General features: G+C 44.4%; 1 protein-coding gene across 1 annotated transcript in view; it reads left to right on the top strand.

The window, feature by feature from the left end:
* LOC126100947 (potassium channel subfamily K member 13) overlaps positions 1-25,653 on the top strand; it is a 1,039,067-nt gene that overhangs the window by 592,792 nt on the left and 420,622 nt on the right. The window contains exon 4 of the mRNA XM_049911608.1: positions 18,186-18,479. Coding sequence (XP_049767565.1) covers positions 18,356-18,479 — 124 coding nt within the window. The 5' untranslated portion in view covers positions 18,186-18,355. The remainder of the gene's footprint in view (positions 1-18,185; positions 18,480-25,653) is intronic.

The raw sequence follows: 25,653 nt of genomic DNA, 5'->3' as shown, positions 1-25,653 counted from the left end.
CATAAATAATTAAAACAGCTGATAAGACGCAACGTAATGCATGTTTAGCAGGGGGCCAGAAAAGCAAAGCGCTGAAATATAATGACGTCAATGTTACATTTGTCAGGCCGGCCGATTGGACGAGCGGTTCTAGGCGCTACAGTCTGGAACCACGTGACCGCTACGGTTGCAGATTCGAAACCTGCCTCGGGCATGGATGTGTGTGATGTCCTTAGATTAGTTAGGTTTAAGTAGTTCAAAGTTCTAGGGGACTGATGACCTCAGCAGTTAAGTCCCATAGTGCTCAGAGCCATTTCAAACATTTGTTACATTTGTCAATGGCTGAGGGACCGATAAATGGAGTTTTATTATACCTCAATGAAATGAGGTGGAGAATGTATTGGAAGACAGGAAATGGCCTTTTAGCTTCTGTATTGTGGGAAGTGCCCTTCGCAGTGCCCTTGACACGGGTTTTCAGAGTGTAGATGTAGATGTTACATATTGTGTCCGTTTCAAATATTATTATTATTATTATTAATAATATTATTATTAAATGGTGAGTATTACGGAAACGTGCCATGTACTCAAATGGTAATTCCTGCAAGAGGGAAGAAGTTCTTTCCTCGAAACACTGTTTGGAAAGCTTAGAGATCTGGCATTTGCGACAGATCGCAGAACAGTTTTACTGCCACCAACGCACCACTCGCTTAAATTCCGCGAAGACAAGGTAAGATAAATCAGGGCTCGTACGGACGCAGTCGTTTTTCCCTAGCTCCATTCATAAGGGAAACAAGAAGGGAATGACTAGCAGAGCTGCAAAGTAGGCTCCGCTATGCATCGTATTGTGAAATTCGAAGTATACATGTAGCGTAGATGAGGACCTGTTAGATGCCGATCATTTTGGCCTTGGGAACGTAAAGTCACTAGAGAGTCAGTTCTGACGTTTCAATTGATAATTGGAAGCATGGCTGTAGAGAAATACAAACATCTTCCCAGTATTTGTCGACCTGGAAAATGTAATTGGCAGTGTAAAATAATAAAAGGTGTTCGATATTCTGAGAAAAATGGGAATATGGTCTAAGGAAAGATGAGTAATATACAATGTGTACAAGAAAAAAGGAGGGGATAGAACAAGACCAATAACGAAGGGCTCGATTTAAAAAGGGGTCAGTCTATATGTCAAAGAAATAATAACGTAAATAAAAGAAAAGTTCAAGAGTGTAAATGAAATTCATTGTGAAAAGACATGAAAAATACGATTCACAGATGACTTTGTCATCGTCAATGAAAGTGAGGAAGAATTACAGTACATACTGAATGGATTGAACAGCGTAATCAGTACAGGATATGAGAGTAAACCGAAGAAAAATGACAGTAATAAGATTCAAACGGCTCTAAACACTATGGGACTTAAAATCTGAGGTCATCAGTCCCCTAGACTTACAATTACTTAAACCTAACTAACCTAAGGACATCACACTCATCCATGTCCGAAGCAGGATTCGAATCTGCGACCGTAGCAGCAGCGCGGTTCCGGAATGAAGCTCCTAGAGCCGATCGGCCACTGCGGCCGGCCAGTAATGAGAATTATCAGAAATAAACATCACATTTAGGTATCACTACACAGACGAAGGCAACAAATTCTGCTACCTAGGCAGCAAAATAACCCATGATGAACGGTGGAAGGAGGACATATAAAGTGCACTATCAGTGGCAAAAAGATCATCACTGGCTAAATACGCCTTAATTTGAGGAAGAAGTTTCCGAGAATGTACGTTTGGAGCACAGTACAGTATGGTAGTGAGATATGGACTATGGGAACAACGGAAGAGAAGAGAGTCGATCATTTGAGACGTGGTGTTACAGAAGAACGTTGGAAATTAAGTGGACTGATAAGATACGGGATGAGGAGGTTGTGCACAGAATCGGGAAGGAATGGGATAGGCAGAAAACACTGACAAAAGGAAGGGACAGGATGACAAGACATTTGTTAGGACGTCATAGAACAATTTCCATGCTACTAGGAGGTGTAGAGGGTAAAAACCGTAGGGGAAGACAAAGATTGGGATACATTAAGCAAATAATTGAGGAAGGAGGCTGCAAATACTAATCTGAGCTGCAAAGTTTGGCACAGGAGAGCAATCAGTGGCAAGCCACATCAAACCAGTCAGAAGACGAATGAATAAATACACTATTTGATCAAAAGTATCCGGACACCTGGCTGAAAATGACTTACAACTTCGTGGCGCCCTCCATCGGTAATTCTGGAATTCAATATGGTGTTGGCCCACCCTTAGCCTCGATGACAGATTCCACTCTCGCAGGCGTACGTTCAATAAGGTGCTAGAAGGTTTCTTGGGGAATGGCAGCCCATTCTTAACCGAGTGCTGCACTGAGGAGAGAAATCGATGTCGGTTGGTGAGGCCTAGCACGAAGCTGGCGCTCCAAAACAACCCGAAGGTGTTGTGTAGGATTCAGGTCAGGACTCCGTGCAGGCCGGTCCATTACAAGGATGTTCTTGTCGTATAATCACTCCGCCACAGGCCGTGCATTATGGACAGGTATTCGATCGTGTTGAAAGATGAAAGCGCCATCCCAGAGTTACTCTTTAAAAGTGGGAAGCAAGAAGGTGCTTAAAACATCAATTTAGGCCTGTGTTGTCACAGTGCCACGCAAACCAAGAAGGTGTACAAGCCCCCTCCATGAGAAAGACGACCACACCATAACACCACCGCCTTGAAAGTGTACTGTTGCCACTACACACGTTGGTAGATGACATTCACCGGGCATTCACTATACCCATGCCCCGCCATCGGAACACCACATTGTGTACCGTGATTCGTTACTCCACACAACGTTTTTCTACTGTTCCATCGACCAATGTTTACGCTTCTTACACCAAGTGAGGCGTCGTTTGGCATTTACCGGCGTCATATGTGGCTTATGAGCAGCTGCTCGACCACAAAATCCATGTTTTCTCACCTCCCGCGTAACTGTCATAGTACTTGCAGTAGATCCTGATGCAGTTAGGAATTACTGTGTGATGGTCTGGATAGATGTCTGCATGTTACAAATTACGACCCTCTTCAACTGTCGGCGATCTCTGTCAGTCAACAGACGAGTTCTACCCGTACACTTTCGTGCTGTACGTGACCCTTCACGTTTCCACTTCAGTATCACATAGAAACAGTGGACCTAGGGATGTTTAGGAGTGTGGAAATCTCGCGTGCTGGCGTATGACACAAGTGACACCCAATCACCTGACCACGTTCGAAGTCCGTGAGTTCCGTGGAGCGCCCCATTCTGCTCTCTCACGATGTGTATTGGCTACTGAGGTCGCTGATATGGAGTACCTGGATGTAGGTGGCAGCACAATGCACCTAATACACCTAATATGAAAAACGTATGTTTTTCGTGGTGTCCGGATGCTTTTGATCGCATAGAGTAAAAAAAAGGATGAGTTATATTAGATTTAATATGGGTATTTCATTTTCTGTAAGCCATTAGTACTCAACTGTATGCCAGAAGAGTACGGAATGAACGCTGCTTGCCGGCCGCGGTGGTCTCGCGGTTAAGGCGCTCAGTCCGGAACCGCGGGACTGCTACGGTCGGAGGTTCGAATCCTGCCTCAGGCATGGATGTGTGTGATGTCCTTAGGTTAGTTAGGTTTAAGTAGTTCTAAGTTCTAGGGGACTGACGACCACAGTAGTTAAGTCCCATAGTGCTCAGAGCCATTTTTGAACGCTGCTATCGCTCCTCCCGGGGCCTTAAGCGACTGCCCACCAGACATCAAATCAAGCGGCGAGGTGGTTGACGCCCGTCAACCTGTAGCAAATGACGTGTGTATGTAAAGTAGGTTGCAAAGTGTTTGCTCACGCGGGTAGTATAAGCCCTCCCGTACGTATATTAGATGCTGCCTGTGAAAGCTGGCGTGGCGTGGCATACTGCGTATCCTCCGAGACACGTGGGCGTTCACAACGTTGTTTACTCGTTACTAGATCAAACACAGGCCGCGTGCTCGTGCCCTCCCAGCTCATACAACGCACCATCGACCTCGTTCGGTGCACACGGCACGGGTTCCGAGAACGTAAACATCGGCCAAACGTACACAATGTCACACGTTGATGAACGGTCGTTAGAAAATACTTTTTTCTTAACCTGCCTTTACGTTTCCTCCTCATTACTGTCTGTTAGTCAGGAATTGTCGTTCTCTCGGGTAGAGAGGTAATGTACGCCGTATTGAAATCCCGGCGTCGTCTGTGGTGAATGGCTTCGGAATCACTTTCTTGTGGAAATCATAACAAACATCCATCAGTGACAAGTTCCATTCTTTATTAGTGTACATTGGTCCTTGATAATCATCGCTTGGCTGTCTGAGGACATTTAAAATGCGACGATCAGGGAAACACTGTATTAGGGAAAAAACCTAGAACACATAGATTTTTCTGGCCAAGTTCATTGGTTTTGTACAGTAGATCACATATAAGAGATTCAAATGGCTCTAAGCACTATGGGACTTAACATCCGAGTTCATCAGTCCCCTAGACTTAGAACTACTTAAACCTAACTAACCCAAGGACATCTCACACATCCATGCCCGAGGGAGGATTTGAACCTGCGACCGTAGCAGCAGCGCGGTTCAAGATGAAGCTCCTACAACCGCTCGGTCACAGCGGCCGGCTCATACAAGACGCACAAGCGACGTATTCTAGGGTGCTGCTACAGAAGTCTTCTGCCAGTTTGTTCAATATAATTCTCATCGACCTCTTAGCAGCTGCACGATAGCTTACAGACAGCAATATCATAAAAAAATTTATTCATTTTATGTATTGATTTGTTTCTCACTCAAGCCGCTGCAGTCATGGACTGTGCGGGTGATCCCGGCGGAGGTTCGAGTCCGCCCTCGGGCATGGGTGTGTGTGTTTGTCCTTAGGATAATTTAGGTTAAGTAGTGTGTAAGCTTAGGTGCTGATGACCTTCTCAGTTAAGTCCCATAAGATTTCACACACATTTTTTTGTTTCTCACTCGATCAGCGGTGATAAAAGCTATTTTCAAACAAATATTTTGAAAACATTTGACTGTCGTATTGATGTTTTAACTCTGTAAGTCATATTGAGAAACGTTGCTTTCACTCTATTTGAGTTATTAATTCTTTATGACTTACTTTGAAATTTTTTTGTACAATTTACAGACTAAGTTGTTATTTCAGCAGTTAACCAAAGCAGTTTAATACTGAGATCTCTTCTAGTAATATTATCTTCGCTGTAAAGCAGTATGTGTAACGCAAGCTACACGAAATTGTGGAAGACATGCTTGCATAAGATGAATGACAGCCGGATTGATTAATTAACGTGGTTGAACCTGAAAGTTTTCGCAAAATATTACAGTCATACATGGTATTAATTTTTTGAATACTAACATCCAGAAAATACACAGTATTATCTTCCACATGTCCTACATTACATAAATTGTACTGCTTGTATTATTTACCGATCTGATTCGAAATTGCTACCCTTGAGTGCGATTGGCTGTTGATCATTTTTTTTACTTTTGTATCTGTTATCATCTCTGTTGTATTACGTTGCTGAATGTATTCTGAAACTAAAGTTTGTCGCTTTCCTGCTATCCTCAACACGTAACGCACCATCACCGCCCAGTAACACTCTACAGTTTAACGTAACGGTGGTTGCGTAGCAGCTGACGCCAGCGTCGTCTTCGAGGAACTTTGCTGGCTTGTTCAAAATATTTAAAGGCATCGTTGATGCTTCAGTGGCTTGGAAAAACTTTGTATCCTAGCCAGCATAGATGTAACGTCCGTTTCAAGCAGTGGACGCCTACTACATTCACTAAATATGTCGCTGAGTTCTTCATCTATGACCTGGCCATAAGTCGCTAAAAGAACCAAGCACCTCTGTTACCTTTCAAATTGGGTCGTCGGATTATTCGCCGCTGCTAGCGAGCGCCATACAGATTTTCAGAATACTTTCAAATGCTATCAAATAATTATTGACATGTCTTCATTATTTTTAAACTTACAAATACAAAACCCATTGTCATTGTTTCTGGAGAAAAATCTGGAAATCTGGGTATATAAAGACTTACTCGTCAAACAACATAGCTACTTCTTGGTCTAAAAACTAAACGCCGTCCAAACAGGCCTTGGAAGGCCCAACGGTGCCGACCGGCCGTCGTGTCATCCTCAGCCCACAGGCGTCACTGGATGCGGATAAGGAGGGGCATGTGGTCAGCACACCACTCTCCTAGCCGCATGTCAGTTTACGAGACCGGAGCCGCTACTTCTCATACAAGTAGCTCCTCAGTTTGCTTTACAAGGGCTGAACGGAACTTACCAACAGCGCTCGGCAGAGCGGATGGTCACCCATCCCGATAGCGCTTAACTTCTGTGATCTGACGGGAACCGGTGTTACCACTGTAGCAAGGCCGTTGACTACTTCTTGCTCTGGTGATACATTAAGGATCCCCGTTTCTTCAGCAAAAACATTTTTCCCCTTCGCTGTGATAGAGGAATACATTCTGTAGTGTATTTTTCCCCATTCATCTCCCCTTCCTTCAGTCCCATCCTCACACAGTCTACTGGGAAAAATACCTGCTGGGTGTCATCGTGATCATAACGTCATAGTCTTTAGCAGCAGCCACACGATAACCATCTATGTTTTATAGTAAACAGGTTTACTATAAAAGTGGCAAGATCTGTACATGGTGAAGAAAAATCGGGCACTCGGGCTTCGCAACGTGATTGTTCATGTACTAGCAATACAAAAATTACTCTCACAAAATTTCATCCTGCGCATCCATCCGGCAGAAAATTGACGTTAGAGTGGCTTCTGGCAACACTGTAGTCATATGTGCGGTAACTAACTCTCTCAGGAGTTGGTGCAGTGGATTGTTTTTTGGATTAGCATGTAGGAGATCGAGGGTTCCGTTCTGGGTCGAGACGTGTTTGTTTGTTTTTATTTGCTAAATGTAGTTTATGTGGTACGGTATCTGGTGTCTTAAGCGACAAACAGAGCTTACAGTGAGTCTTATACAGAACATTTGCACTGACATACTACGAAAGCAGAAGTGGAAGTGCAATTGTTTGTACTGGTCAGGTTTCACAGTAGCCTTTTGTACGTCATGGAGGGGAATTGTTTGACAAAACTGCATCTACTAGAACCCAAACCTATTTTCCGTGTACCTTCCCACAGTGGTCTCATCGATTAGTACCAACTATTATACTTACCACGTTCAGGTCCATATCGTTTTGGCCTTACGTCACCAGTTGGGCTAGAAACGTACTTCGTAAATAATTTCCAAACGTATACTATGAAAATGTCGCATAAATGTGGCTTAAGAAACGGTTTATATCACAGAGTTATAGAGTGGAATGAAATTGGCAATTAAACGCAAATATGGCTCGACCTTGACGTGCTGCATGTTAACCCAAAACGCCATCCACTGCACAGTACTCTTGCTATACGCTGACAGAAGTAATTACCGTATGTTATTGCAGTGTTGCCAGAGTGCCAATGTTTAGCGTCCATTTACTGCCGGAAATACGTTCAGGAGGAAATTTTGTGACATATTTTTGTGTTGCTAGTATGTAAAGAATCGCGCTGTGAAGTCAGAAAGCGCGAATTTTTCTTCACCCTGTATAACATCGAATGGCCGAAGAGCAGCAATATTGCAGTTGCCAGCCGACCTACATTTTGTGTGTGGGGAAGAGGGAGGGGAGATGAAATGAATGATAAGGAAAGGAAAAAAAAAAGACAAACCCAAATCAGTCCTCTTGAAGGAGCGTCATGTTGACCACTAGCATGCTCTGACATAGCTGTAAGCCCTGAATTATTTATTTGCAAATATGTACTCTTAACTACTTCGGAAAGGTCGTTAGGTTCAACATTTCTCTAATTATTTTGACGAAAACAGCTAATAAAAGTTCCTTTATTTTTAAATAAAGGGTAGCACCGTTACTATTTTATAGCCCATCGGAAACATCTATCCCTTTCCCTGTGTTTCTAGAGACAAGAACAAATCATACTATATCCGAAACAGGTTTACTGCCGTGTGTGTTCATCTGGCGAGGTGGCCCCAAGCGAATTGTTCACTGCATTGTTTACGTGCGTTATTTTTTGGAACATGACGTGTTGAAATACGATCTCACACGACCGCTGATATCTGTGCAGTCAAACATTGTTTCCCGAAGCGTCCCAATATTTGACGTGGCTATCGAACCGCCCGCCTCCACGGACGTGGCGTGAAACCGGCAACAATGAGGCGCTGTTCTCGGGAGCGTGTTTGCTCTCTGTAGTAAACACAAACGGACGCTGTGATTATGTCTGACCGACCGTGTCTTCTTTGTACAGACTGTTGCTAGACGCTGGATCTGCAGCCTCGTCCACAGGCAGACACCGACGACGAATATAGCGTCTAAAGCAAGGCCTTCTTCCAAGTTATTGTCTCGATTTATGGTCCGAAATAAACTAGCATGATACGCTGGCGAAAGAGGATGTTTGTATAGTTGTGTAGAGCGGCATCTTAGTAAAGGATTACCTTGGATTCTGTGATACAATGAGAAACATGACTTATGTAGCGGCAGTAGACATCAGGATGAACTCGTTGTGAAATAATTATATTGCAGTATATCTTTGTCAGTTAGAGATTGATTGCAAGAACTGGATCTATAGCTATATGACTACTTTCAACAGAAGGCTCTTCATAATCTACATTTTTTTAACTTACTAGAATTTTATTTTTGAAACCTGGTAGTTAAGGAAGGCAGGATTCGGTTAAGATCGTGGACGGTGCCGTAATCAGTTACTATTGGCTCCCTTTAGCAATTACACACATTTATTTTAACACGGTAATTCCAGACTCAGCAATGAATCAAGATATCACTCGTTATTAATGAAGGAATAAACAACTGTGTAACTAATAGTGCTTTCAGTGCGTTACACATTACCAAATGAGCATGATTACAGACACAGCAAATAATGTTTGAAAAACAAGCCAATGTGATCCAAATTAGAATTTGCAGGCAAGTAACCACAGTCATGGCTGAAGGCCTTTAACGCCAAGAACGGCAATTATAACCAAAAATTAACAAACATACTGTAAAACAGCAGTGCAATAGCAAAGGTTAATTTAAAAAGGTAGGCAACTGATCTCCAAACGGGTGAGACAAAAGGATGACAAACTTGGTAGCAAAACCATTTGAACCGGCTATAACGTCAATAATGGCAATTATATAAAAATTTCAAAAAACATACAATAAAACAGCAGATACAACAGTAGAGGTTAATTTAAAAGGACAAGCAACTGAACACCAAACAGGGCAGACAAAATGATGGTAAACTTGGTAGCACAATCATTTAAACCTGCTGTAACGCCAAGTATGGCAATCATATAAAAAAATTAGAAACATTCAATAAAACGGCGAATACACTAATTGAACACAATGGCCAATCACAGACGGTGCACCAGGAGTCGACCTCTGAGTAGGTCCGGCAAAGGAACACTTTCGTGAGCGATGAGATAGGCTGCCAAGAGTTGCATTCAGTTCACAAGCTGGTAACTCAGTCTAGTGGCAGTCTAGCGAATGACTAATGATAATCTTGCCGAGGCAACCTGACATTCAATAAACCAAATGCAGAGGTGTAAAAATACGCCTAAGCCGGAACCGGCGGTCTGGACTCTGTCCTCAGAATACTGTGCTTAGAGCGCCCAGAACGAGAAGGAATCACTACCACCAGAGTAGAAGAATCGCCAACCAACCTACAATCAAGAAATCTGTAAAAACTACACGCCTCACCAGACAGCAGCGGCAAGGCGAGGAAACGTACACTGCCATGACATAGACTAACCCCAGGGCAGGTAACTTGGGCGTTAGCGGCCACGAGACAGGATAAATACCGCTGGTTGAACTTAACAAATAGTAACAAACTGAACGCAATAAATACGAGCCGTGTTTTTTTTAAGTAAGGTCCGTTTTGTTGTAGACACTAGTAGTTCGCGCGCGTACCGCAACGAGCGCGTGCGTCGTGTACCGTCATGCCTCGGGAACAACTGTGCTCAGTTTCAGCTCTGTAGCTAACCTGTGCGGTTCTGATCTGTGCTTTCAAAATGTTTAAGGCTATCAACTCACCCGCTGCGCAGTGATAGGGTTTTTGTCAGCAAGGAACTTGTCTGCTGCAGAAATTCATCGACAGATTTGCGAAGTCTATGGTGATACTGTTATGAGTGAAAACAAAGTCCGTAAGTGGGTATGAGAATTCAAAGATGGTCCCGACAACGTCCATGATGAGGTCGGCTCTGGTCGCCCTTCTTTGATTACAGACGATTTGGTGGCTTGAGTTGAAGTGAGTATTCGTGAGAGCAGGCGCTTCACAATAACAGGCCTCTCATACGAATTTCCTGACATATAGAGATCAGTGCTTTACAACATTGTTTAGGAAACTGTGCTCCCATTGGGTCCCGAAACTAGCAGAGGACCACAAAAACCAAAGATTTGAGTGTGCAATGAAGTTCTTGAACTGTTATCACGAAGAAACTGATGGCTTTTTGAGTCACATCGTAGGTGGACACGAAAGATGGGTTTCGCATACCACGCCCGAATCGAAGCGACAGAGCATGGAATGGAGACACACACACTCTCCTGTAAAGGTGAAGGCCAAATAGACTCTGTCCCAGCGCAAAATCATGGCCTCCGTGTTTTGGGATAGGCATGGTGTTTTGTTGGTCGGCTTCATGCAATGAGGAACCACTATCAATGCAGAAGCATACAGCCAAACCCTGAGAAAGCTAAGCAGAGCGTTTCAAAACAAGAGATGCGGCATGCTGACAAAGGCAATGGAAGACCTCACGTTGCAGGTCAGACCCGCCATTTATTGGACAGTTTGGGCTGGGAAGTTTTAGAACACCCACCCTACAGTCCTGATCTTGCGCCGAGCGATTAACACCCGTTCTTCCACCTCAAACAACACCTCAGTGGCAACTGTTACAATGATGACGACGACGTGAAAACAGCAGTGAACTCTTGGTTACCGGAGCATGAGGAAACTTTTATGAAGAGGGTATTTTAAAATTGATTGAGAGGTATGATACGTATCTGAACAAACTTGGCCACTATGTCGAAAAATAGAGTGAGGTATGTACTTTCTGAAAATAAATTTACTTTTTTGAAATAATTTTTCATTTTGTACTTATGTTTAAACGGACCTTATTTAAAAAACACACCTCGTAGTAATTAGAAGTCCAGAAAGTTAATCAGATCCGCCTCCCCTAAGAACTCCACTCGTGCTCTTCATCTCAGCAACACTACGAGCAGCAACACGAACCCAAGTCACTGGAGAATCGCAAGATCTTGCAATGGTGGAGGTTTCCCTTCTTGAATCCAAATGCACTCAACTTAAAGTTTGCACGGTCCGGTTTACGACGAGGTCGTGCACCCTCGTGACCACAGGCCTTCGATCCTGTAGTCCATGCACGCCACCAGCGGTCCCAACGTGTTCTCCACTTCACAGACCTGGCTCCTCCTGAGTCCCCAACCAAAATGCACACTGACACGACCCAGAAGAACCACGACGTCGCCCCAAAGATAGGGCCACAGTTACCATATATCGATAACAGCCGCTGCTGCCACTAGTGGACAGGCAACACTTGCAAAACCAAGTGGCGCCAGTCAACACGACAAGACAAACAACCGCAACCATGTCAGCTAAACGATAAGGTCTGGCCTCCAACAGAAGACGGAAACATACAAACAGCACTAACGCAAGCTGCAGCATGGCTCAGTTCTGAAGTAGCGTAACAGACGCTTCCAGCTGCAAAATAAAATTACTTTAAATTACTCGTCACTTTCCATACAGTAGTACTAATTACATTTACTTTATCAGCTTTCATCGTGTGATTCAAGTTTTCACATTTGGTTTTCTACTTAGACGTCCTCCCCAATATTATATATTATTTTTAAATTACATTTTTTGGAAGTCGGAAACATTTCTTATTCGCACTGACATTATTGATGTTTCTGGGGATGGGTCCAAGAACCAATTCCACAAAGCCTGACACGAGACTGCTGCCTTACTTATTTTATAAAAAAAGAGAGTCATGAACCAATTGAGAATAACTAACCAATACCTATTATAAAAGTAAGTGTACAATGTGCGTGCTGCTAAAACTCAGAAACGAGTTTAGGTACGATCGAGAGAGTTATGTGGTGTGGTGTGGTAGCCCTCTATGCTTGAAGAAGGTTACCCTTTTTATCTAAGGAACGTGTTTTTGAAGCTGTAAGGTCTGGAAAGTTTCGCCCTCTAGAAATCTGAAGAACATTCAAGAATATTCGAGAGCATTTTACAACATTCCAGAATGTTGCGGAATGTTTTCAGTGCCTTTCTTATAATTATGATAGTTGAGACTTGCGATCTCATTAACACATGGTCACGCTTTGTGTGGCTCTAAGCATTCGGCCATGTGTATGCTTGCATTGTGATTGGAACCGCCGTTGCGTTTCGTGTTCATGTCTCCATATAGATATACTCGAAAGTGTTGTTACATATTTAACAGATCCTTCAAATAATAATTCAATAATGCAGGGCTCTTTTGTAACACAGTAACAGAAAAAAAATTCCCAACACCAAGAGGGAGTTGTGCGACGTAAACGAAAGTAGGTAGGCGTGTATTACATATGAAAAGTTATTTCTATTCAAAATTCGATCCAATCGCTTTATAGTGCTGATGCTATTGCCACAATGAGGATGAAAATCAGGTTTGCTTTAAATACGCCTTGCAATGGTCGTGAGAATTAGTTACCTTTTAGACTGGACCTAGTGAGTCGATGTTGATGAAGAATGCCTTTAAGACGACAAAGACGCCATTATCAACACCTGACTGAGTTTCAACGAGGCCGTGTAAGGACTGCTTAAGTTGTACGTTAGTTTCGCGATAATGCAGAAAGTCTTGGCAGGAATATAGCCAACGTACGTAACTGCTGCCAGCATTGGTCACGGGTTCGGACGCCCACATGGCACTACCTAGGAGGAAGACCATCGTGTTCGGCGTATGGCCCTGGCGCATCATACTGCCTCTGCAGCAGCGATTCGAGCAGCAGTTGACAATATAGCGACACAACGAACTGATACAAATCAGTTACTTGAAAGACAGCTCCGTTCCAGATGCCCCGCGGCGTGCATTCTATTGACCCCAAACCACCACCGTTTGTGAATTCAGTGGTGTCAAGCGAGAACTCATCGGAGGGCAGGGTGCAGGTCTGTTGCGTTATCTGATGAAAAGTGATTCTGCCTCGATAAGCTGATCACCTGCAACCAATCTACCTCCAGCCTAGACACACTGTACCTACACAAGGAGTTGTGGTCTGGGAGCACTCTCGTGGTTATCCCATGCATCCCGACTCCAAATTTGTACGTCAGTCTGGTGAATCGACCTGTTGTGCTGCCATTCATGAACGGAATTCCAGGCGATGCCTTCCAACACGATAACGCTCGCCCACACACCGCTGTTGTAACCCAGCATGCCCTACAGAGTGCCCAAATGTTGTCTTCTCCGGTTAGATCACAAGATCTCTCTCCAATCGAGCACGTATCATCGGACAACAATTCCAGCGTCATCCGCAAATATCATTAACCGTATATGAAGATGGTAACTGTTCTCGAAAGAACAGATACCATTGATGACCGTACAGCTTCTCTAGAATAAATGTTAATTAACTGAGACCCTCCGCTGCCGATAGGTGTTATTGATATACCTTGATGGGGACAGCTGAAAATGTGTGCCCCGACCGGGACGCGAACCCGGGATCTCCTACTAACGTGGCAGACACTCTATCCATCTGAGCCACCGAGAACACAGATGAATAGCGCGACTGCAGGGATTCATCCCTTGCACGCTTCCCGTGAGACCCACATTCTCAACTGTCCACAATCTACATATCTACCCATCCACTCATTACTCGCGCACACTAAGGTGACGATTCCCGTAAGAGTTCAGGCAATATGTGCGCATTTGCATTTCAATGGTATCTGTTCTTTCGAGAACAATTATCATCTTCATATATAATTAAATGGCTACCCGGTCATTGACCTTCGTCTGTGCGAATGCGCACAGGTTGCCCGAACTCTTATGGGAATCGTCACCTTAGTGTGCGCGAGTAATGAGTGGATGGGCAAATATGTAGATATGTAGATTGTGGACAGTTGAGAATGTGGGTCTCACGGGAAGCGTGCAAGGGATGAGTCCCTGCAGTCGCGCTATTCATCTGTGTCCTCGGTGGCTCAGATGGATAGAGCGTCTGCACATGTTAGTAGGAGATCCCGGGTTCGAGCCCCGCTCGGGGCACACATTTTCAGCTATCCCCATGAAGGTATATCAACAACACCTGTCGGCAGCTGAGGGTTTCAATCATTAACCGTCCCTGAATTGACCAACCAAATGGAACAGCATGGAACTGCATTCAACACGCTGACATCCGGCACCTATAAACACAATGCATGCACTTCTGCATGCTTGCATTCAAAATTCTGGAGATTACACAGGTTATTATTGTAGCAGGATTTTAGATTTGCAATGAATTTTCTCGGTCTTACATTTACCTGTGATCTTGCAACGCTAATCACTTAAATATGTTACCTAGACAAATGTATTTCACAAATTTCGTTACTCCACGTTAACCATTTCTTTGCACTGGGATTTTTTTTCTGTCAGTGTGTAACCTCCCTCTCACTAATCGGCCTATCCTGTTTGTGACATAAAATATGACCGTAGATCGCGTTTATGCCTAATGGATTTTTTCGATTTGTATAAGGCTATGATGATGATGTTGATGTATAAGGCTATTTTTCCCGAAGTAGTGATACCGATAAGTAGGAGGAAAGTGTACAACCGACCCTTCTGATGGAAAGTCTACTAAAAATAAAAGGTGATTAAACCGAACAGGGCTATAATTTGGAAAATGAAAGTTATTTTGTGGATTCACTCACGAAAAACACTGGACAGAAAAGGGATACCACTGATCATGCATCCAAAAGTTACACTAATGAACGAAAAGGAAATAATTAACGGTCGCCAGCCCACTAGGGCAATTTACATCCAAAATCCTGTACAAGACGGTGGGAAAGAAAAACATGTATTACTAAACACTGACGTGGCAACTGAAGGTTGTCACGTTTTTTGACACTAATTTTAAGTGAGTGTGTAATGATAAAGAAAACTGAGAAGTCACTCTTACGTTACGTTTGGCATTAAATTTTGAAAAAGGCAATCTGGTAATGATTTGAAAATATGTAATTAAACTGTATGTTAGTAAAACTTCGTTACGTGAACAATGGCTTTCAGTGACCTCAACATAACGTCATCAGTGAAATTTAGAAAATAAAAGCAAGCACATTTTACTTTGCCGTTACTTACTTTGCACATTGGATTTCATATTATTGTGTGAACAACTGAGCCTTTTTTATTGACTTGAACAGACTTAAACACTAGAATACATTCCAAACCAAACAGCCATGTGCTCCAAGCTATATGTAAAATAAATAAAACTTGCGCACTCTTAATTTGTACATTTCTTTAGATTTGAAAAATGAAATTGCTTTACTTTAGTCAAATACTGAAACCTCCGTTGTACAGCAGTTAATTGAAAGTAGACTGAGGCTAAAATTCTTAAAAGTGAAAGTATTAATTAACAAACCGGCTGTAACTATTCAATTTGTTTCTTATGACACTCAGCATATTAGGAAAAAAAAGGAACAAGGATCCTGCTTGGTAACAATGTCTGGGGACAATGAGGACAAAATCGCCCCGAGTTTAACTGATTATTATTTAAATAAATCTTATCAATCAAATCACATTAAGTTGTGCGGCTTGGTTAGCCGTTAATACTTTCTACCAATGAAACAGACGGTAGCATATTGCGGAGCCACGGATAATTATAGGAATGGGCAATCGTAATTAATACAGCCTCTTCCGCCCGTCCACTGTCCGTACTCCTGCCCTAGGTATCTGGCCGGCGCGCGAACATGATGCCGCCGAAAATGTTACTCTCTACTGCGAGAGCGTTAACACCACACTTCTGCACACTACAAGCGCTGGAACCCGTCTCCCCTCTCACCGCGCACTCTGCGCGACAACTCCCTACCCAAAGATTTTACAACGCACAAGCACTGCTGTTATCGTTGCTAGTCGATGCAAATAACAATTCCTTTGGCTTTTTCCCAGAACTGATAAGTTTCACAGTAAAACACCGATAAATACAATGAAACGTCAACACACACAGACACATACAGAGAAGCAATGTCCTTACTTATTAAAAGAAAGCATTTAAATTACAAATATTTATATACAATTCTGAAAAAAGTTATATATCAGTAGCTGTTGCCATGCATGCTGTATTTTCGGTTTTACAATTATAAAAGGAGAAACTTGTATGCACTAAACGTGACGTAGGCTCACAGAGGTACTTCTTTGAGCATATGAGGTAAGTTTGTCACTGCACGAGACTACAAGACACACAAAGGTATTCTGCAGTGGAAATAGTTATCACCTGTTGATTCATTTGAGGCCTATGATTTCAGGGGTACGGAAAGTCTGTTAACAGTCTAAGCTACAGGCCTTAGTTACAACTATTAGCCATAGTGTCGCTTCTGAATAAGTACACTACTGGCCATTAAAACTGCTACACCAAGAAGAAATGCAGATGCTAAACGGGTATATATTGCACAAATATATTATACTAGAACTGACATGTGATTACATTTTCACGCAATTTAGGTGCATAGATCCTGAGAAATCAGTAGCCAGAACAACCACCTCTGGCCGTAAAACGGCCTTGATACGGCTGGGCATTGAGTCAAACAGAGCTTGGATGGCGTGTACAGGTAAAGCTGCTCATGCAGCTTCAACACGATACCACAGTTCATCAACAGTAGTGACTGGCGTATTGTGACGAGCCAGTTGCTCGGCCATCATTGACCTGACGTTTTTAGTTGGTGAGCGATCTGGAGAATGTACTGGCCAGGGCAGCAGTCGAACATTTTCTTTATCCAGAAAGACCCGTACAGGACCTGCAACATGCGGTCGTGCATTACCCTGCTGAAATGTAGGGTTTCGCAGGGATCGAATGAAGGGTAGAGCCACAGGTCGTAACACATCTGAAATGTACCGTCCACTGTTGAAAGTGCCGTTAATGTGAACAAGAGGTTACCGAGACGTACAACCAATGGCACCCCATACCATCACGTCGGGTGAACGCCAGTATGGCGATGACGAATACACGCTTCCAATGTGCGTACACCGCGATGTCGCCAAACACGGATGCGACCATCATGATGCTGTAAACAGAACCTGGATTCATCCGAAAAAATGACGTTTTGCCATTCGTGCACCCAGGTTCGTCGTTGAGTACACCATCGCAGCCGCTCCTGATGCATCGTCAAGGGTAACCGCAGCTATGGTCTCCGAGCCGATAGTCCATGCTGCTGCAAACGTCGTCGACGTTTTCGTGCAGATGGTTGTTGTCTTGGAAACCTCCCCAATTGTTGACTAAGGAATCGAGACTTGGCTGCACGATCCGTTACAGCCATGCGGATAAGATGCGTGTCATCTTGACTGCTAGTGATACGAGGCCGTTGGGATCCAGCACGGCGTTCCGTGTTACCCTCCTGAACCCCCCGATTCCGTATTCTGCTAACAGTCACTGGATCTCGACCAACGCGAGCAGCGATGTCGTGATACGATAAACCGCAATCGCGGTAGGCTACAATTCGAGCTTTATCAAAGTCGGAAACGTGATGGTACGCATTTCTCCTCCTTACAGGAGGCATCACAACAACGATTCACCAGGCAACGCCGGTCAACCGCTGTTTGTGTATGAAAATTCGGTTGGAAACTTTCCTCATGTCAGCACGTTGTAGATGTCGCCATCGGCGCCAACCTTGTGTGAATGCTCTGAAAAGCTAATCATTTGCATATCACAGCATCCTCTTCCTGTCGGTTAAATTTCGCGTCTGTAGCACGTCATCTTCGTGGTGTAGCAATTTTAATGGCCAGTAGTATACCTATGAATACGAGAGTTTCATTCATGTACCATTACGAAACTAAGGAAGCATAAGCAATAGCGTTAAAGTTTATTCTGTGCTGGAGTTGTTTGTGTGCTGTTAGCGTGTGCGGCGTCTGAGGCGAGGCGGTGTGCCCGCAGGCGGAGCGCCGTGTGATGCCGGGCGTGGGCGCGCAGGATGGCGCCCCCCGCTAGCTCCAGCCCCAGCGCAGCCGCCCCCAGCCTCTGCCTCCGCCTCCGCCTCCGCCCCCGCAGCCGCGACCGCCCCCGCAGCTGGCCGCGGCGGCCTCCGCTAGCAGCCGACATGCTCCATGATGGAGAGGAAGCGCTCCAGCCGCCGCTACCGCTACCGCCCGCGCAAGAGCTGGGCCGAGCGCTGCAAGGACTACCTGCGACACTTCCTCGCCTTCATGTTCAGCAATGTCGGCATCATTGGTGAGTTCCACACTCTGTCTGGTCTGGGAACTTTTTCTTTTTCTTTTTAGGTTATGTGGACCAATTTCATGTGGCCCGCCACGGGTCCCTCTGTAATCTCCCCCACACTTATCGACCTTAATGACAGTGAAAAATCAAACCGCGTTTACCAAATGGAAATTTGGGAAAACCAATCGTCACCCAAGTTAATTTGTCGGTAAAGAGGGAGGAAAGGGTTACATCTGAATGAAAGGAAAAATGCTAATGAAATTGGTGGAAATTAATTTTGAAAAGGGGTAAAGTTAATAAAGAAAGTAAATGTGCGGTCGTTACCTTAGCAATTAACTGGCGTTAATTAGATATTTGAGATTTGGGGAAAATTACAGTCGCCAGTCCTATGGACAACTACTATAATAACTGAAAAAGAAAGGTTATTGCACATGTAATTAGCACTAAAAGCGTGGCAACTGACGCTTGACACGTGTTGTGTGAAAACTGAATGTTTGGCAGAAGTAATAAATTTCGCTACACCCTGACTTCATTTAGCAAAAGAATTAATAAAACCGGAAAATCGGAAGTTAATTTAGTGACTGAAATTAATAGTGAATCTTGTTTCTCAAGCACTATGAAATTCAGTAGAATAAGGTTAGTCTTGGGCTACCTCAACAATCATTTCAAAAGCTACTTGAATCTACGCAATTTAGAAATAAGAGATTTAAATTTGAACTTGGATTAAATGATTCTGAACAATTAACAATAGTAAAATTTAGTACGTACCAAGCTGAGCTGCAGTCGCAGGTAAGCTAAAATATGGTAACAAAACTCGCACTCTTAATTTGTGCTTGTGTAATCTAAATATTATAGCCAGCTATGAATACTTTAACTGAACATTGAAATTAAAGCAGTGAAATGGAATTATCATTTAATGCTGGCGTTTGAATTTCAACGACACTCGGGTTCATTCCGGAAAAGGAAGGGACCCTGGGACAATGAGCAACAAAGGCTCACACTACGTTGATGTAATTTTGTGAGGCAGATTGAACAGTTTGAAAATCTGAGGTCTGCCATACAGTTCTAAAACTTTACGTGCTTCCAGTCTTCCTTGTTGGTTGATTGAAGGTTTGAAGTTGTCGATCGGGGAGGTGGCGACAGTCACTCATTGTCGGCTGTCGCTGTTGCAGAAGCTGGATGTTGGCGCGCGTTCTTCTCGACACAGTCACCAGGCGAAACGGGCTCTTGATGTGCGCCAGCTAATGCTTCCCGTCCGCGACACCGTGGCAGAAACTATCATAGCAAGTCGAGCGCAATTACATGCTGCCAAACCCCGAAAGCGCGGCAACTCGCGGGAGCATCACACAACACACCTGCTCCACCGCCCTACTCCAGCCAGACTCCCTCTGCCCGCGCTCCATGCGGCAGAGTTAACACTACCAAAGATCGTAAACACTTTGGTTCTCCAGACGACCTATCGATGTAATCGTTCGCTAGAATATTTTCCCTAGGCCCAGCGTAAAAATAAAAATATTATTTACAAAATATACCAAAGAAATAGTAAAACAATTACAGTATATAAAGACACACAAATGTCATATATTCAGGTGACAAAATAGGGGAAAAAAATTGATAGTACAATAGATGGAAATAGGAGGATATGCATTTCCGGCGTTACACCTCTCCTGTGCCAACCTCTATCTCAGAGAAGCACGTACATCGAACGTCCTCCCCACGTCCGCAGCTCGTGGTCGTGCGGTAGCGTTCTCGCTTCCCACGCCCGGGTTCCCGGGTTCGATTCCTGGCGGGGTCAGGGATTTTCTCTGCCTCGTGATGACTGGGTGTTGTGTGATGTCCTTAGGTTAGTTAGGTTTAAGTAGTTCTAAGTTCTAGGGGACTGATGACCATAGATGTTAAGTCCCATAGTGCTCAGAGCCATTTGAACCATTTTTTTTGAACGTCCTCGATTAAAAGTATTCCACTCTCAGTCTTTCACTATGGTTTTTACCCTGTACAGCGTCCTCTAGTCCCATGGAGGTTAAAATACGGAGACCGTTCGCGCCGACTTGTTTCATAAGCGAGAGACGTCTGTTTCATTCCCGTCTTACTGGCAGCGTCCACGAGAGATACGGACCTCGCAACGAACTTGTTACGTCACACTAGTTTGCCTGTCGGCCACACTTCGCAAACGCTCCGTGCAGGTCCCACAGGAAATGAATATATAATTGAAAAAGTACGCGCTAAAGGTTGAACGGTTACCACCATTTTCCATTATTATATTTCTCTTCCTCTCTTTCACTCAGCCTATGTTAGAGCGTGCCGGCTGAGTGTGGGTGCCAAGGCACCTCATATACCCGCTTGGTTCATGCTCGGAAGGATTCATTTAAGGGGGCCGGCCCGAATCCAGTAGTTGAATGATTTGATGATTATTATATTAAAATTTCGCAACGGATAATATGGGGGACGGCTCAAGCAACCAAGTGGGAAAGTAACTAACTACCACGCTCTGACATCATCTATATTCTCCACCCTTATTAATTTTCCTTCCAGCCAGATTATCATTACTCCAATTTAGTACCAATATTGCTCTCTCCACAGGATGGGAGTGTTATGATCACTGAGTCCATGAAATCAAATTTATATGATACATTTATCATCTATAAACTCAGAAAATTTACAAACGTTATAATTGCAGTTAACAAAGCCAAGTCGAAGTAAATTCTATTTTTGTCTAGCACTGAAGGCGCCCATGTTAGTAGGAACCCATTCAATACCCTCTCGCACTGAAGGTGCTTAAACTATCAGGATACTCGTTTGTAATTATGCACAGGGAAAGTGGAGGCATCTGCGTTGCTGCCTCTGTAGTCCGTCTGCTTGGACAGTACTCGAAATTTACACCCCAAGTTGCTACTTGGACCGAATAGCCAAAATTATAACAAAGATTCTTGACGGGAAAACAGGAGAACAAAGCAGAACCAAAGATCTCCTGCATACACAGAAAAAAAAATTCTTTAAAAATAAAATTTCCTGTGATATTTGGCACACGCAAATTAACAATTAACGGCGCAAGGAAGCATCCTCATCTTAACTAATTTTCAAAAACGAACTGGTAGCTCGCCGGCTGTGCAGTTCGAGATCACATGGGTGATCGATACCAATGGGTAACTTCTTGGCACTCATCTTTCTGTTCGTTCTTGTTTTTTATTCTATACAATAATTCACACGCACAACCTATTATTTACCAAAGTAGTTAGGACATACTGCTTGCAAATGGGGGTTATCATGAATCAAAAGATCCGTGAACAAAATTTATGAAATTGCCTATAAACTACGTCACACGCCTAGAACCTTAAGTAACTCACACAAAACACACGCATATCTTAGCAGGTTTCACACGGAATCGTCGTCTAAATTACTCATCAGCAGTTACGGCCACGTGTTAAGCTAACTAGGTGGGGTGAGGCCTCAGGTTACTTTAAATTTGCAAAACGCTGCTGCTAAAAGTGGGACTATACGATTTTTTGTGCTATTGCTGCTCTCGTGTGATGAAGGCACCAACTGATTGCAGCACTATAAATGGGTAACTGAGACCCCATGCTCACCTCTGGAAAATAAAGCCGGCCGGAGTGGCCGAGCGGTTCTAGGCGCTACAGTCTGGAACCGCACGACCGCTACGGTCGCCGGTTCGAATCCTGCCTCGGGCATGGATGTGTGTGATGTCCCTAGGTTAGTTAGGTTTAAGTAGTTCTAAGTTATAGGGGATTGATGCCTACAGCAGTGAAGTCCCATAGTGCTCAGACCCCTTTGAACCATTGTTTTGGAAAATAAAACCTAACTGAAAACTTTAATTGTACAGGCAAAATTTCTCAAAAATCAATGGCCGTAACGACACGCTAACTAATTCCACCCTGAAAAAGAGCTGAATAATAATAATAGTGTAACACACAATACCTCGTCCCTCAGTAAAACTGGCGGCAAAGACGGAGGTCGCCCTCGATTCCGTCCACTCAGTTCAACAGCTACCCCCAGGGTGACTATCATGGCGGTTCTCAACGGCAGTTCTCTTACATGGAGGGGAGGGGAACCTGTTACCAACACCAAACTACCCCTGTCAAACAGGTCCACCTTTACTCCAAGTTTATGTTGGCACTAACCGACCTACAGAGTGACTACATCTCTGCCTTTACACTATCAGCAGACGAACTCTTAATAAAAACCCCAAATTCAATTAACCCAAGCCAACATAGAGGGACTAAGGAAAGGAAGTGCATTTATGTAACTATGAATTAAATAAAAGGTAGTTCATTTCTTCACTCGAGTTATAACATTTCTTAAATTTAAAGGAAATGGAGAAGTATCATAAACATCTACAGTATTCAATATAATGCAACGAAAAAAAAAACTAATTATGAAGAGATGGAACAAGCTGATAACTCTTCTGAAATACTGGAGACGGCTGCTTGCCTTTGTGAAGCCTGCAGTGTCACGTCCTGTGCCTTTCACACCATGGCCTGTCTTTCTCGTGGACCTCGCTTACTGCGAAGTGATGCCAGAATGACGTGTCACTCGTTGCGGTCACGGAACTCGATAGCACTCGAACCAGTAATCCGGGAGTGCAACCATCTTCTCCCTTGTGTCAGAGAGCACTTCGGAAATCGCAACGTATTCACAGAAACAACAGCTAAATATTTGTGTCAAGGACGAATATAAATGTCACTACTGCTCGGTTTACTCGTAGTTATTTAATGCGTCGCGTTAGATTTCTGCCTGACCACACCCTCGCATAAAAACGCCTAAATACAAATATCACAGCCGGTAGCTTCAATCGCAGCAGTCTCATCTTTCATTTTTCAAACCAACAGAAGTCACAAAATACACTCCTGGAAATTGAAATAAGAACACCGTGAATTCATTGTCCCAGGAAGGGGAAACTTTATTGACACATTCCTGGGGTCAGATACATCACATGATCACACTAACAGAACCACAGGCACATAGACACAGGCAACAGAGCATGCACAATGTCGGCCTTTCGCAGCAATGCAGGCTGCTATTCTCCCATGGAGACGATCGTAGAGATGCTGGATGTAGTCCTGTGGAACGGCTTGCCATGCCATTTCCACCTGGCGCCTCAGTTGGACCAGCGTTCGAGCTGGACGTGCAGACCGCGTGAGACGACGCTTCATCCAGTCCCAAACATGCTCAATGGGGGACAGATCAGGAGATCTTGCTGGCCAGGGTAGTTGACTTACACCTTCTAGAGCACGTTGGGTGGCACGGGATACATGCGGACGTGCATTGTCCTTTTGGAACAGCAAGTTCCCTTGCCGGTCTAGGAATGGTAGAACGATGGGTTCGATGACGGTTTGGATGTACCGTGCACTATTCAGTGTCCCCTCGACGATCACCAGTGGTGTACGGCCAGTGTAGGAGATCGCTCCCCACACCATGTTGCCGGGTGTTGACCTTGTGTGCCTCGGTCGTATGCAGTCCTGATTGTGGCGCTCACCTGCACGGCGCCAAACACGCATACGACCATCATTGGCACCAAGGCAGAAGCGACTCTCATCGCTGAAGACGACACGTCTCCATTCGTCCCTCCATTCACGCCTGTCGCGACACCACTGGAGGCGGGCTGCACGATGTTGGGGCGTGAGCGGAAGACGGCCTAACGGTGTGCGGGACCGTAGCCCAGCTTCATGGAGACGGTTGCGAATGGTCCTCGCCAATACTCCAGGTGCAACAGTGTCCCTAATTTGCTGGGAAGTGGCGGTGCGGTCCCCTACGGCACTGCGTAGGATCCTACGGTCTTGGCGTGCATCCGTGCGTCGCTGCGGTCCGGCCCCAGGTCGACGGGCACGTGCACCTTCCGCCGACCACTGGCGACAACATCGATGTACTGTGGAGACCTCACGCCCCACGTGTTGAGCAATTCGGCGGTACGTCCACCCGGCCTCCCGCATGCCCACTATACGCCCTCGCTCAAAGTCCGTCAATTGCACATACGGTTCACGTCCACGCTGTCGCGGCATGCTACCAGTGTTAAAGACTGCGATGGAGCTCCGTATGCCACGGCAAACTGGCTGACACTGACGGCGGCGGTGCACAAATGCTGCGCAGCTAGCGCCATTCGACGGCCAACACCGCGGTTCCTGGTGTGTCCGCTGTGCCGTGCGTGTGATCATTGCTTGTACAGCCCTCTCGCAGTGTCCGGAGCAAGTATGGTGGGTCTGACACACCGGTGTCAATGTGTTCTTTTTTCCATTTCCAGGAGTGTAGAAGAAACCCATGGCTGAGACATTACAACCATAAAGGTAAATAACATCGAATATCATAGAACATATTTATATTACATTATAAGAAAGTCCAAAAATCCGTTACAAATGCGAAAATGAAAAAGCAAAACTATATTATTATATAGGAGGACGTAAACCTTCTTCCTTCTATTCCATAATAATGCCTATAGCCACAGGACCACAGTGAACACACACAACTCTGAACGTTATTAATCTTGGCATTGATAAATCTTCGATGGGCCATTGCGTTGAAACAGGATACTGTCAAACAAAGCCACATGTAATGAGAACATAATAAAAATGGTAAATCCAACAAATATACATGTAATGGGAACATAATAAAGGAATGGTTTATCCAACTTCTTCATTCGTCGACTGCTGTCGAGTTTCGTTGTCGCGTATAGTTCCACGTCATTCTGATGTCCGTTCCCGGCAAGCCCGGACTCCCCCAACTTCTGTCTGCGGAAGCCCGCAGGTGCACCGGTTAGCAGTCCACCGCTTTTCCAAAGCGATACATGGCTGGCTCCCGCCAAATGTCTAAGAGTTCGAACGTCATATATCTCGTGCAGGTCAGGGGTTTATCTGTGAAAGAACCAATCGGAGGCGTTACCGCGAACTTTCGTGGAGAGTGTGGCCAGGCAGACTCAGCACTTGGGATTGGTGTTCTGTACTCGTGAGTCTGCTAGATTATTTTGGCTTAAACAGCGCTTTCTACATGTGTTGCCTGCAGGACTTACAATTTTTGAAGTCATTAACTACTGCCCATTAAAATTGCCACACCTAGAAGCAATGCAGATGATAAACGGGTGTTCATTGGACAAACATGTTATACTAGAACTGACATGTGATTACATTTTCACGCAATTTGGGTGCATAGGTCCTGAGAAATCAGTACCCAGAACAACCAA

This window comes from Schistocerca cancellata, chromosome 9 (assembly GCF_023864275.1).
Source record: "Schistocerca cancellata isolate TAMUIC-IGC-003103 chromosome 9, iqSchCanc2.1, whole genome shotgun sequence".
NCBI lineage: Eukaryota > Metazoa > Arthropoda > Insecta > Orthoptera > Acrididae > Schistocerca > Schistocerca cancellata.
Note: the sequence above shows the minus strand (reverse complement) of the source record. Positions and strands in the feature narration are given on the sequence as shown.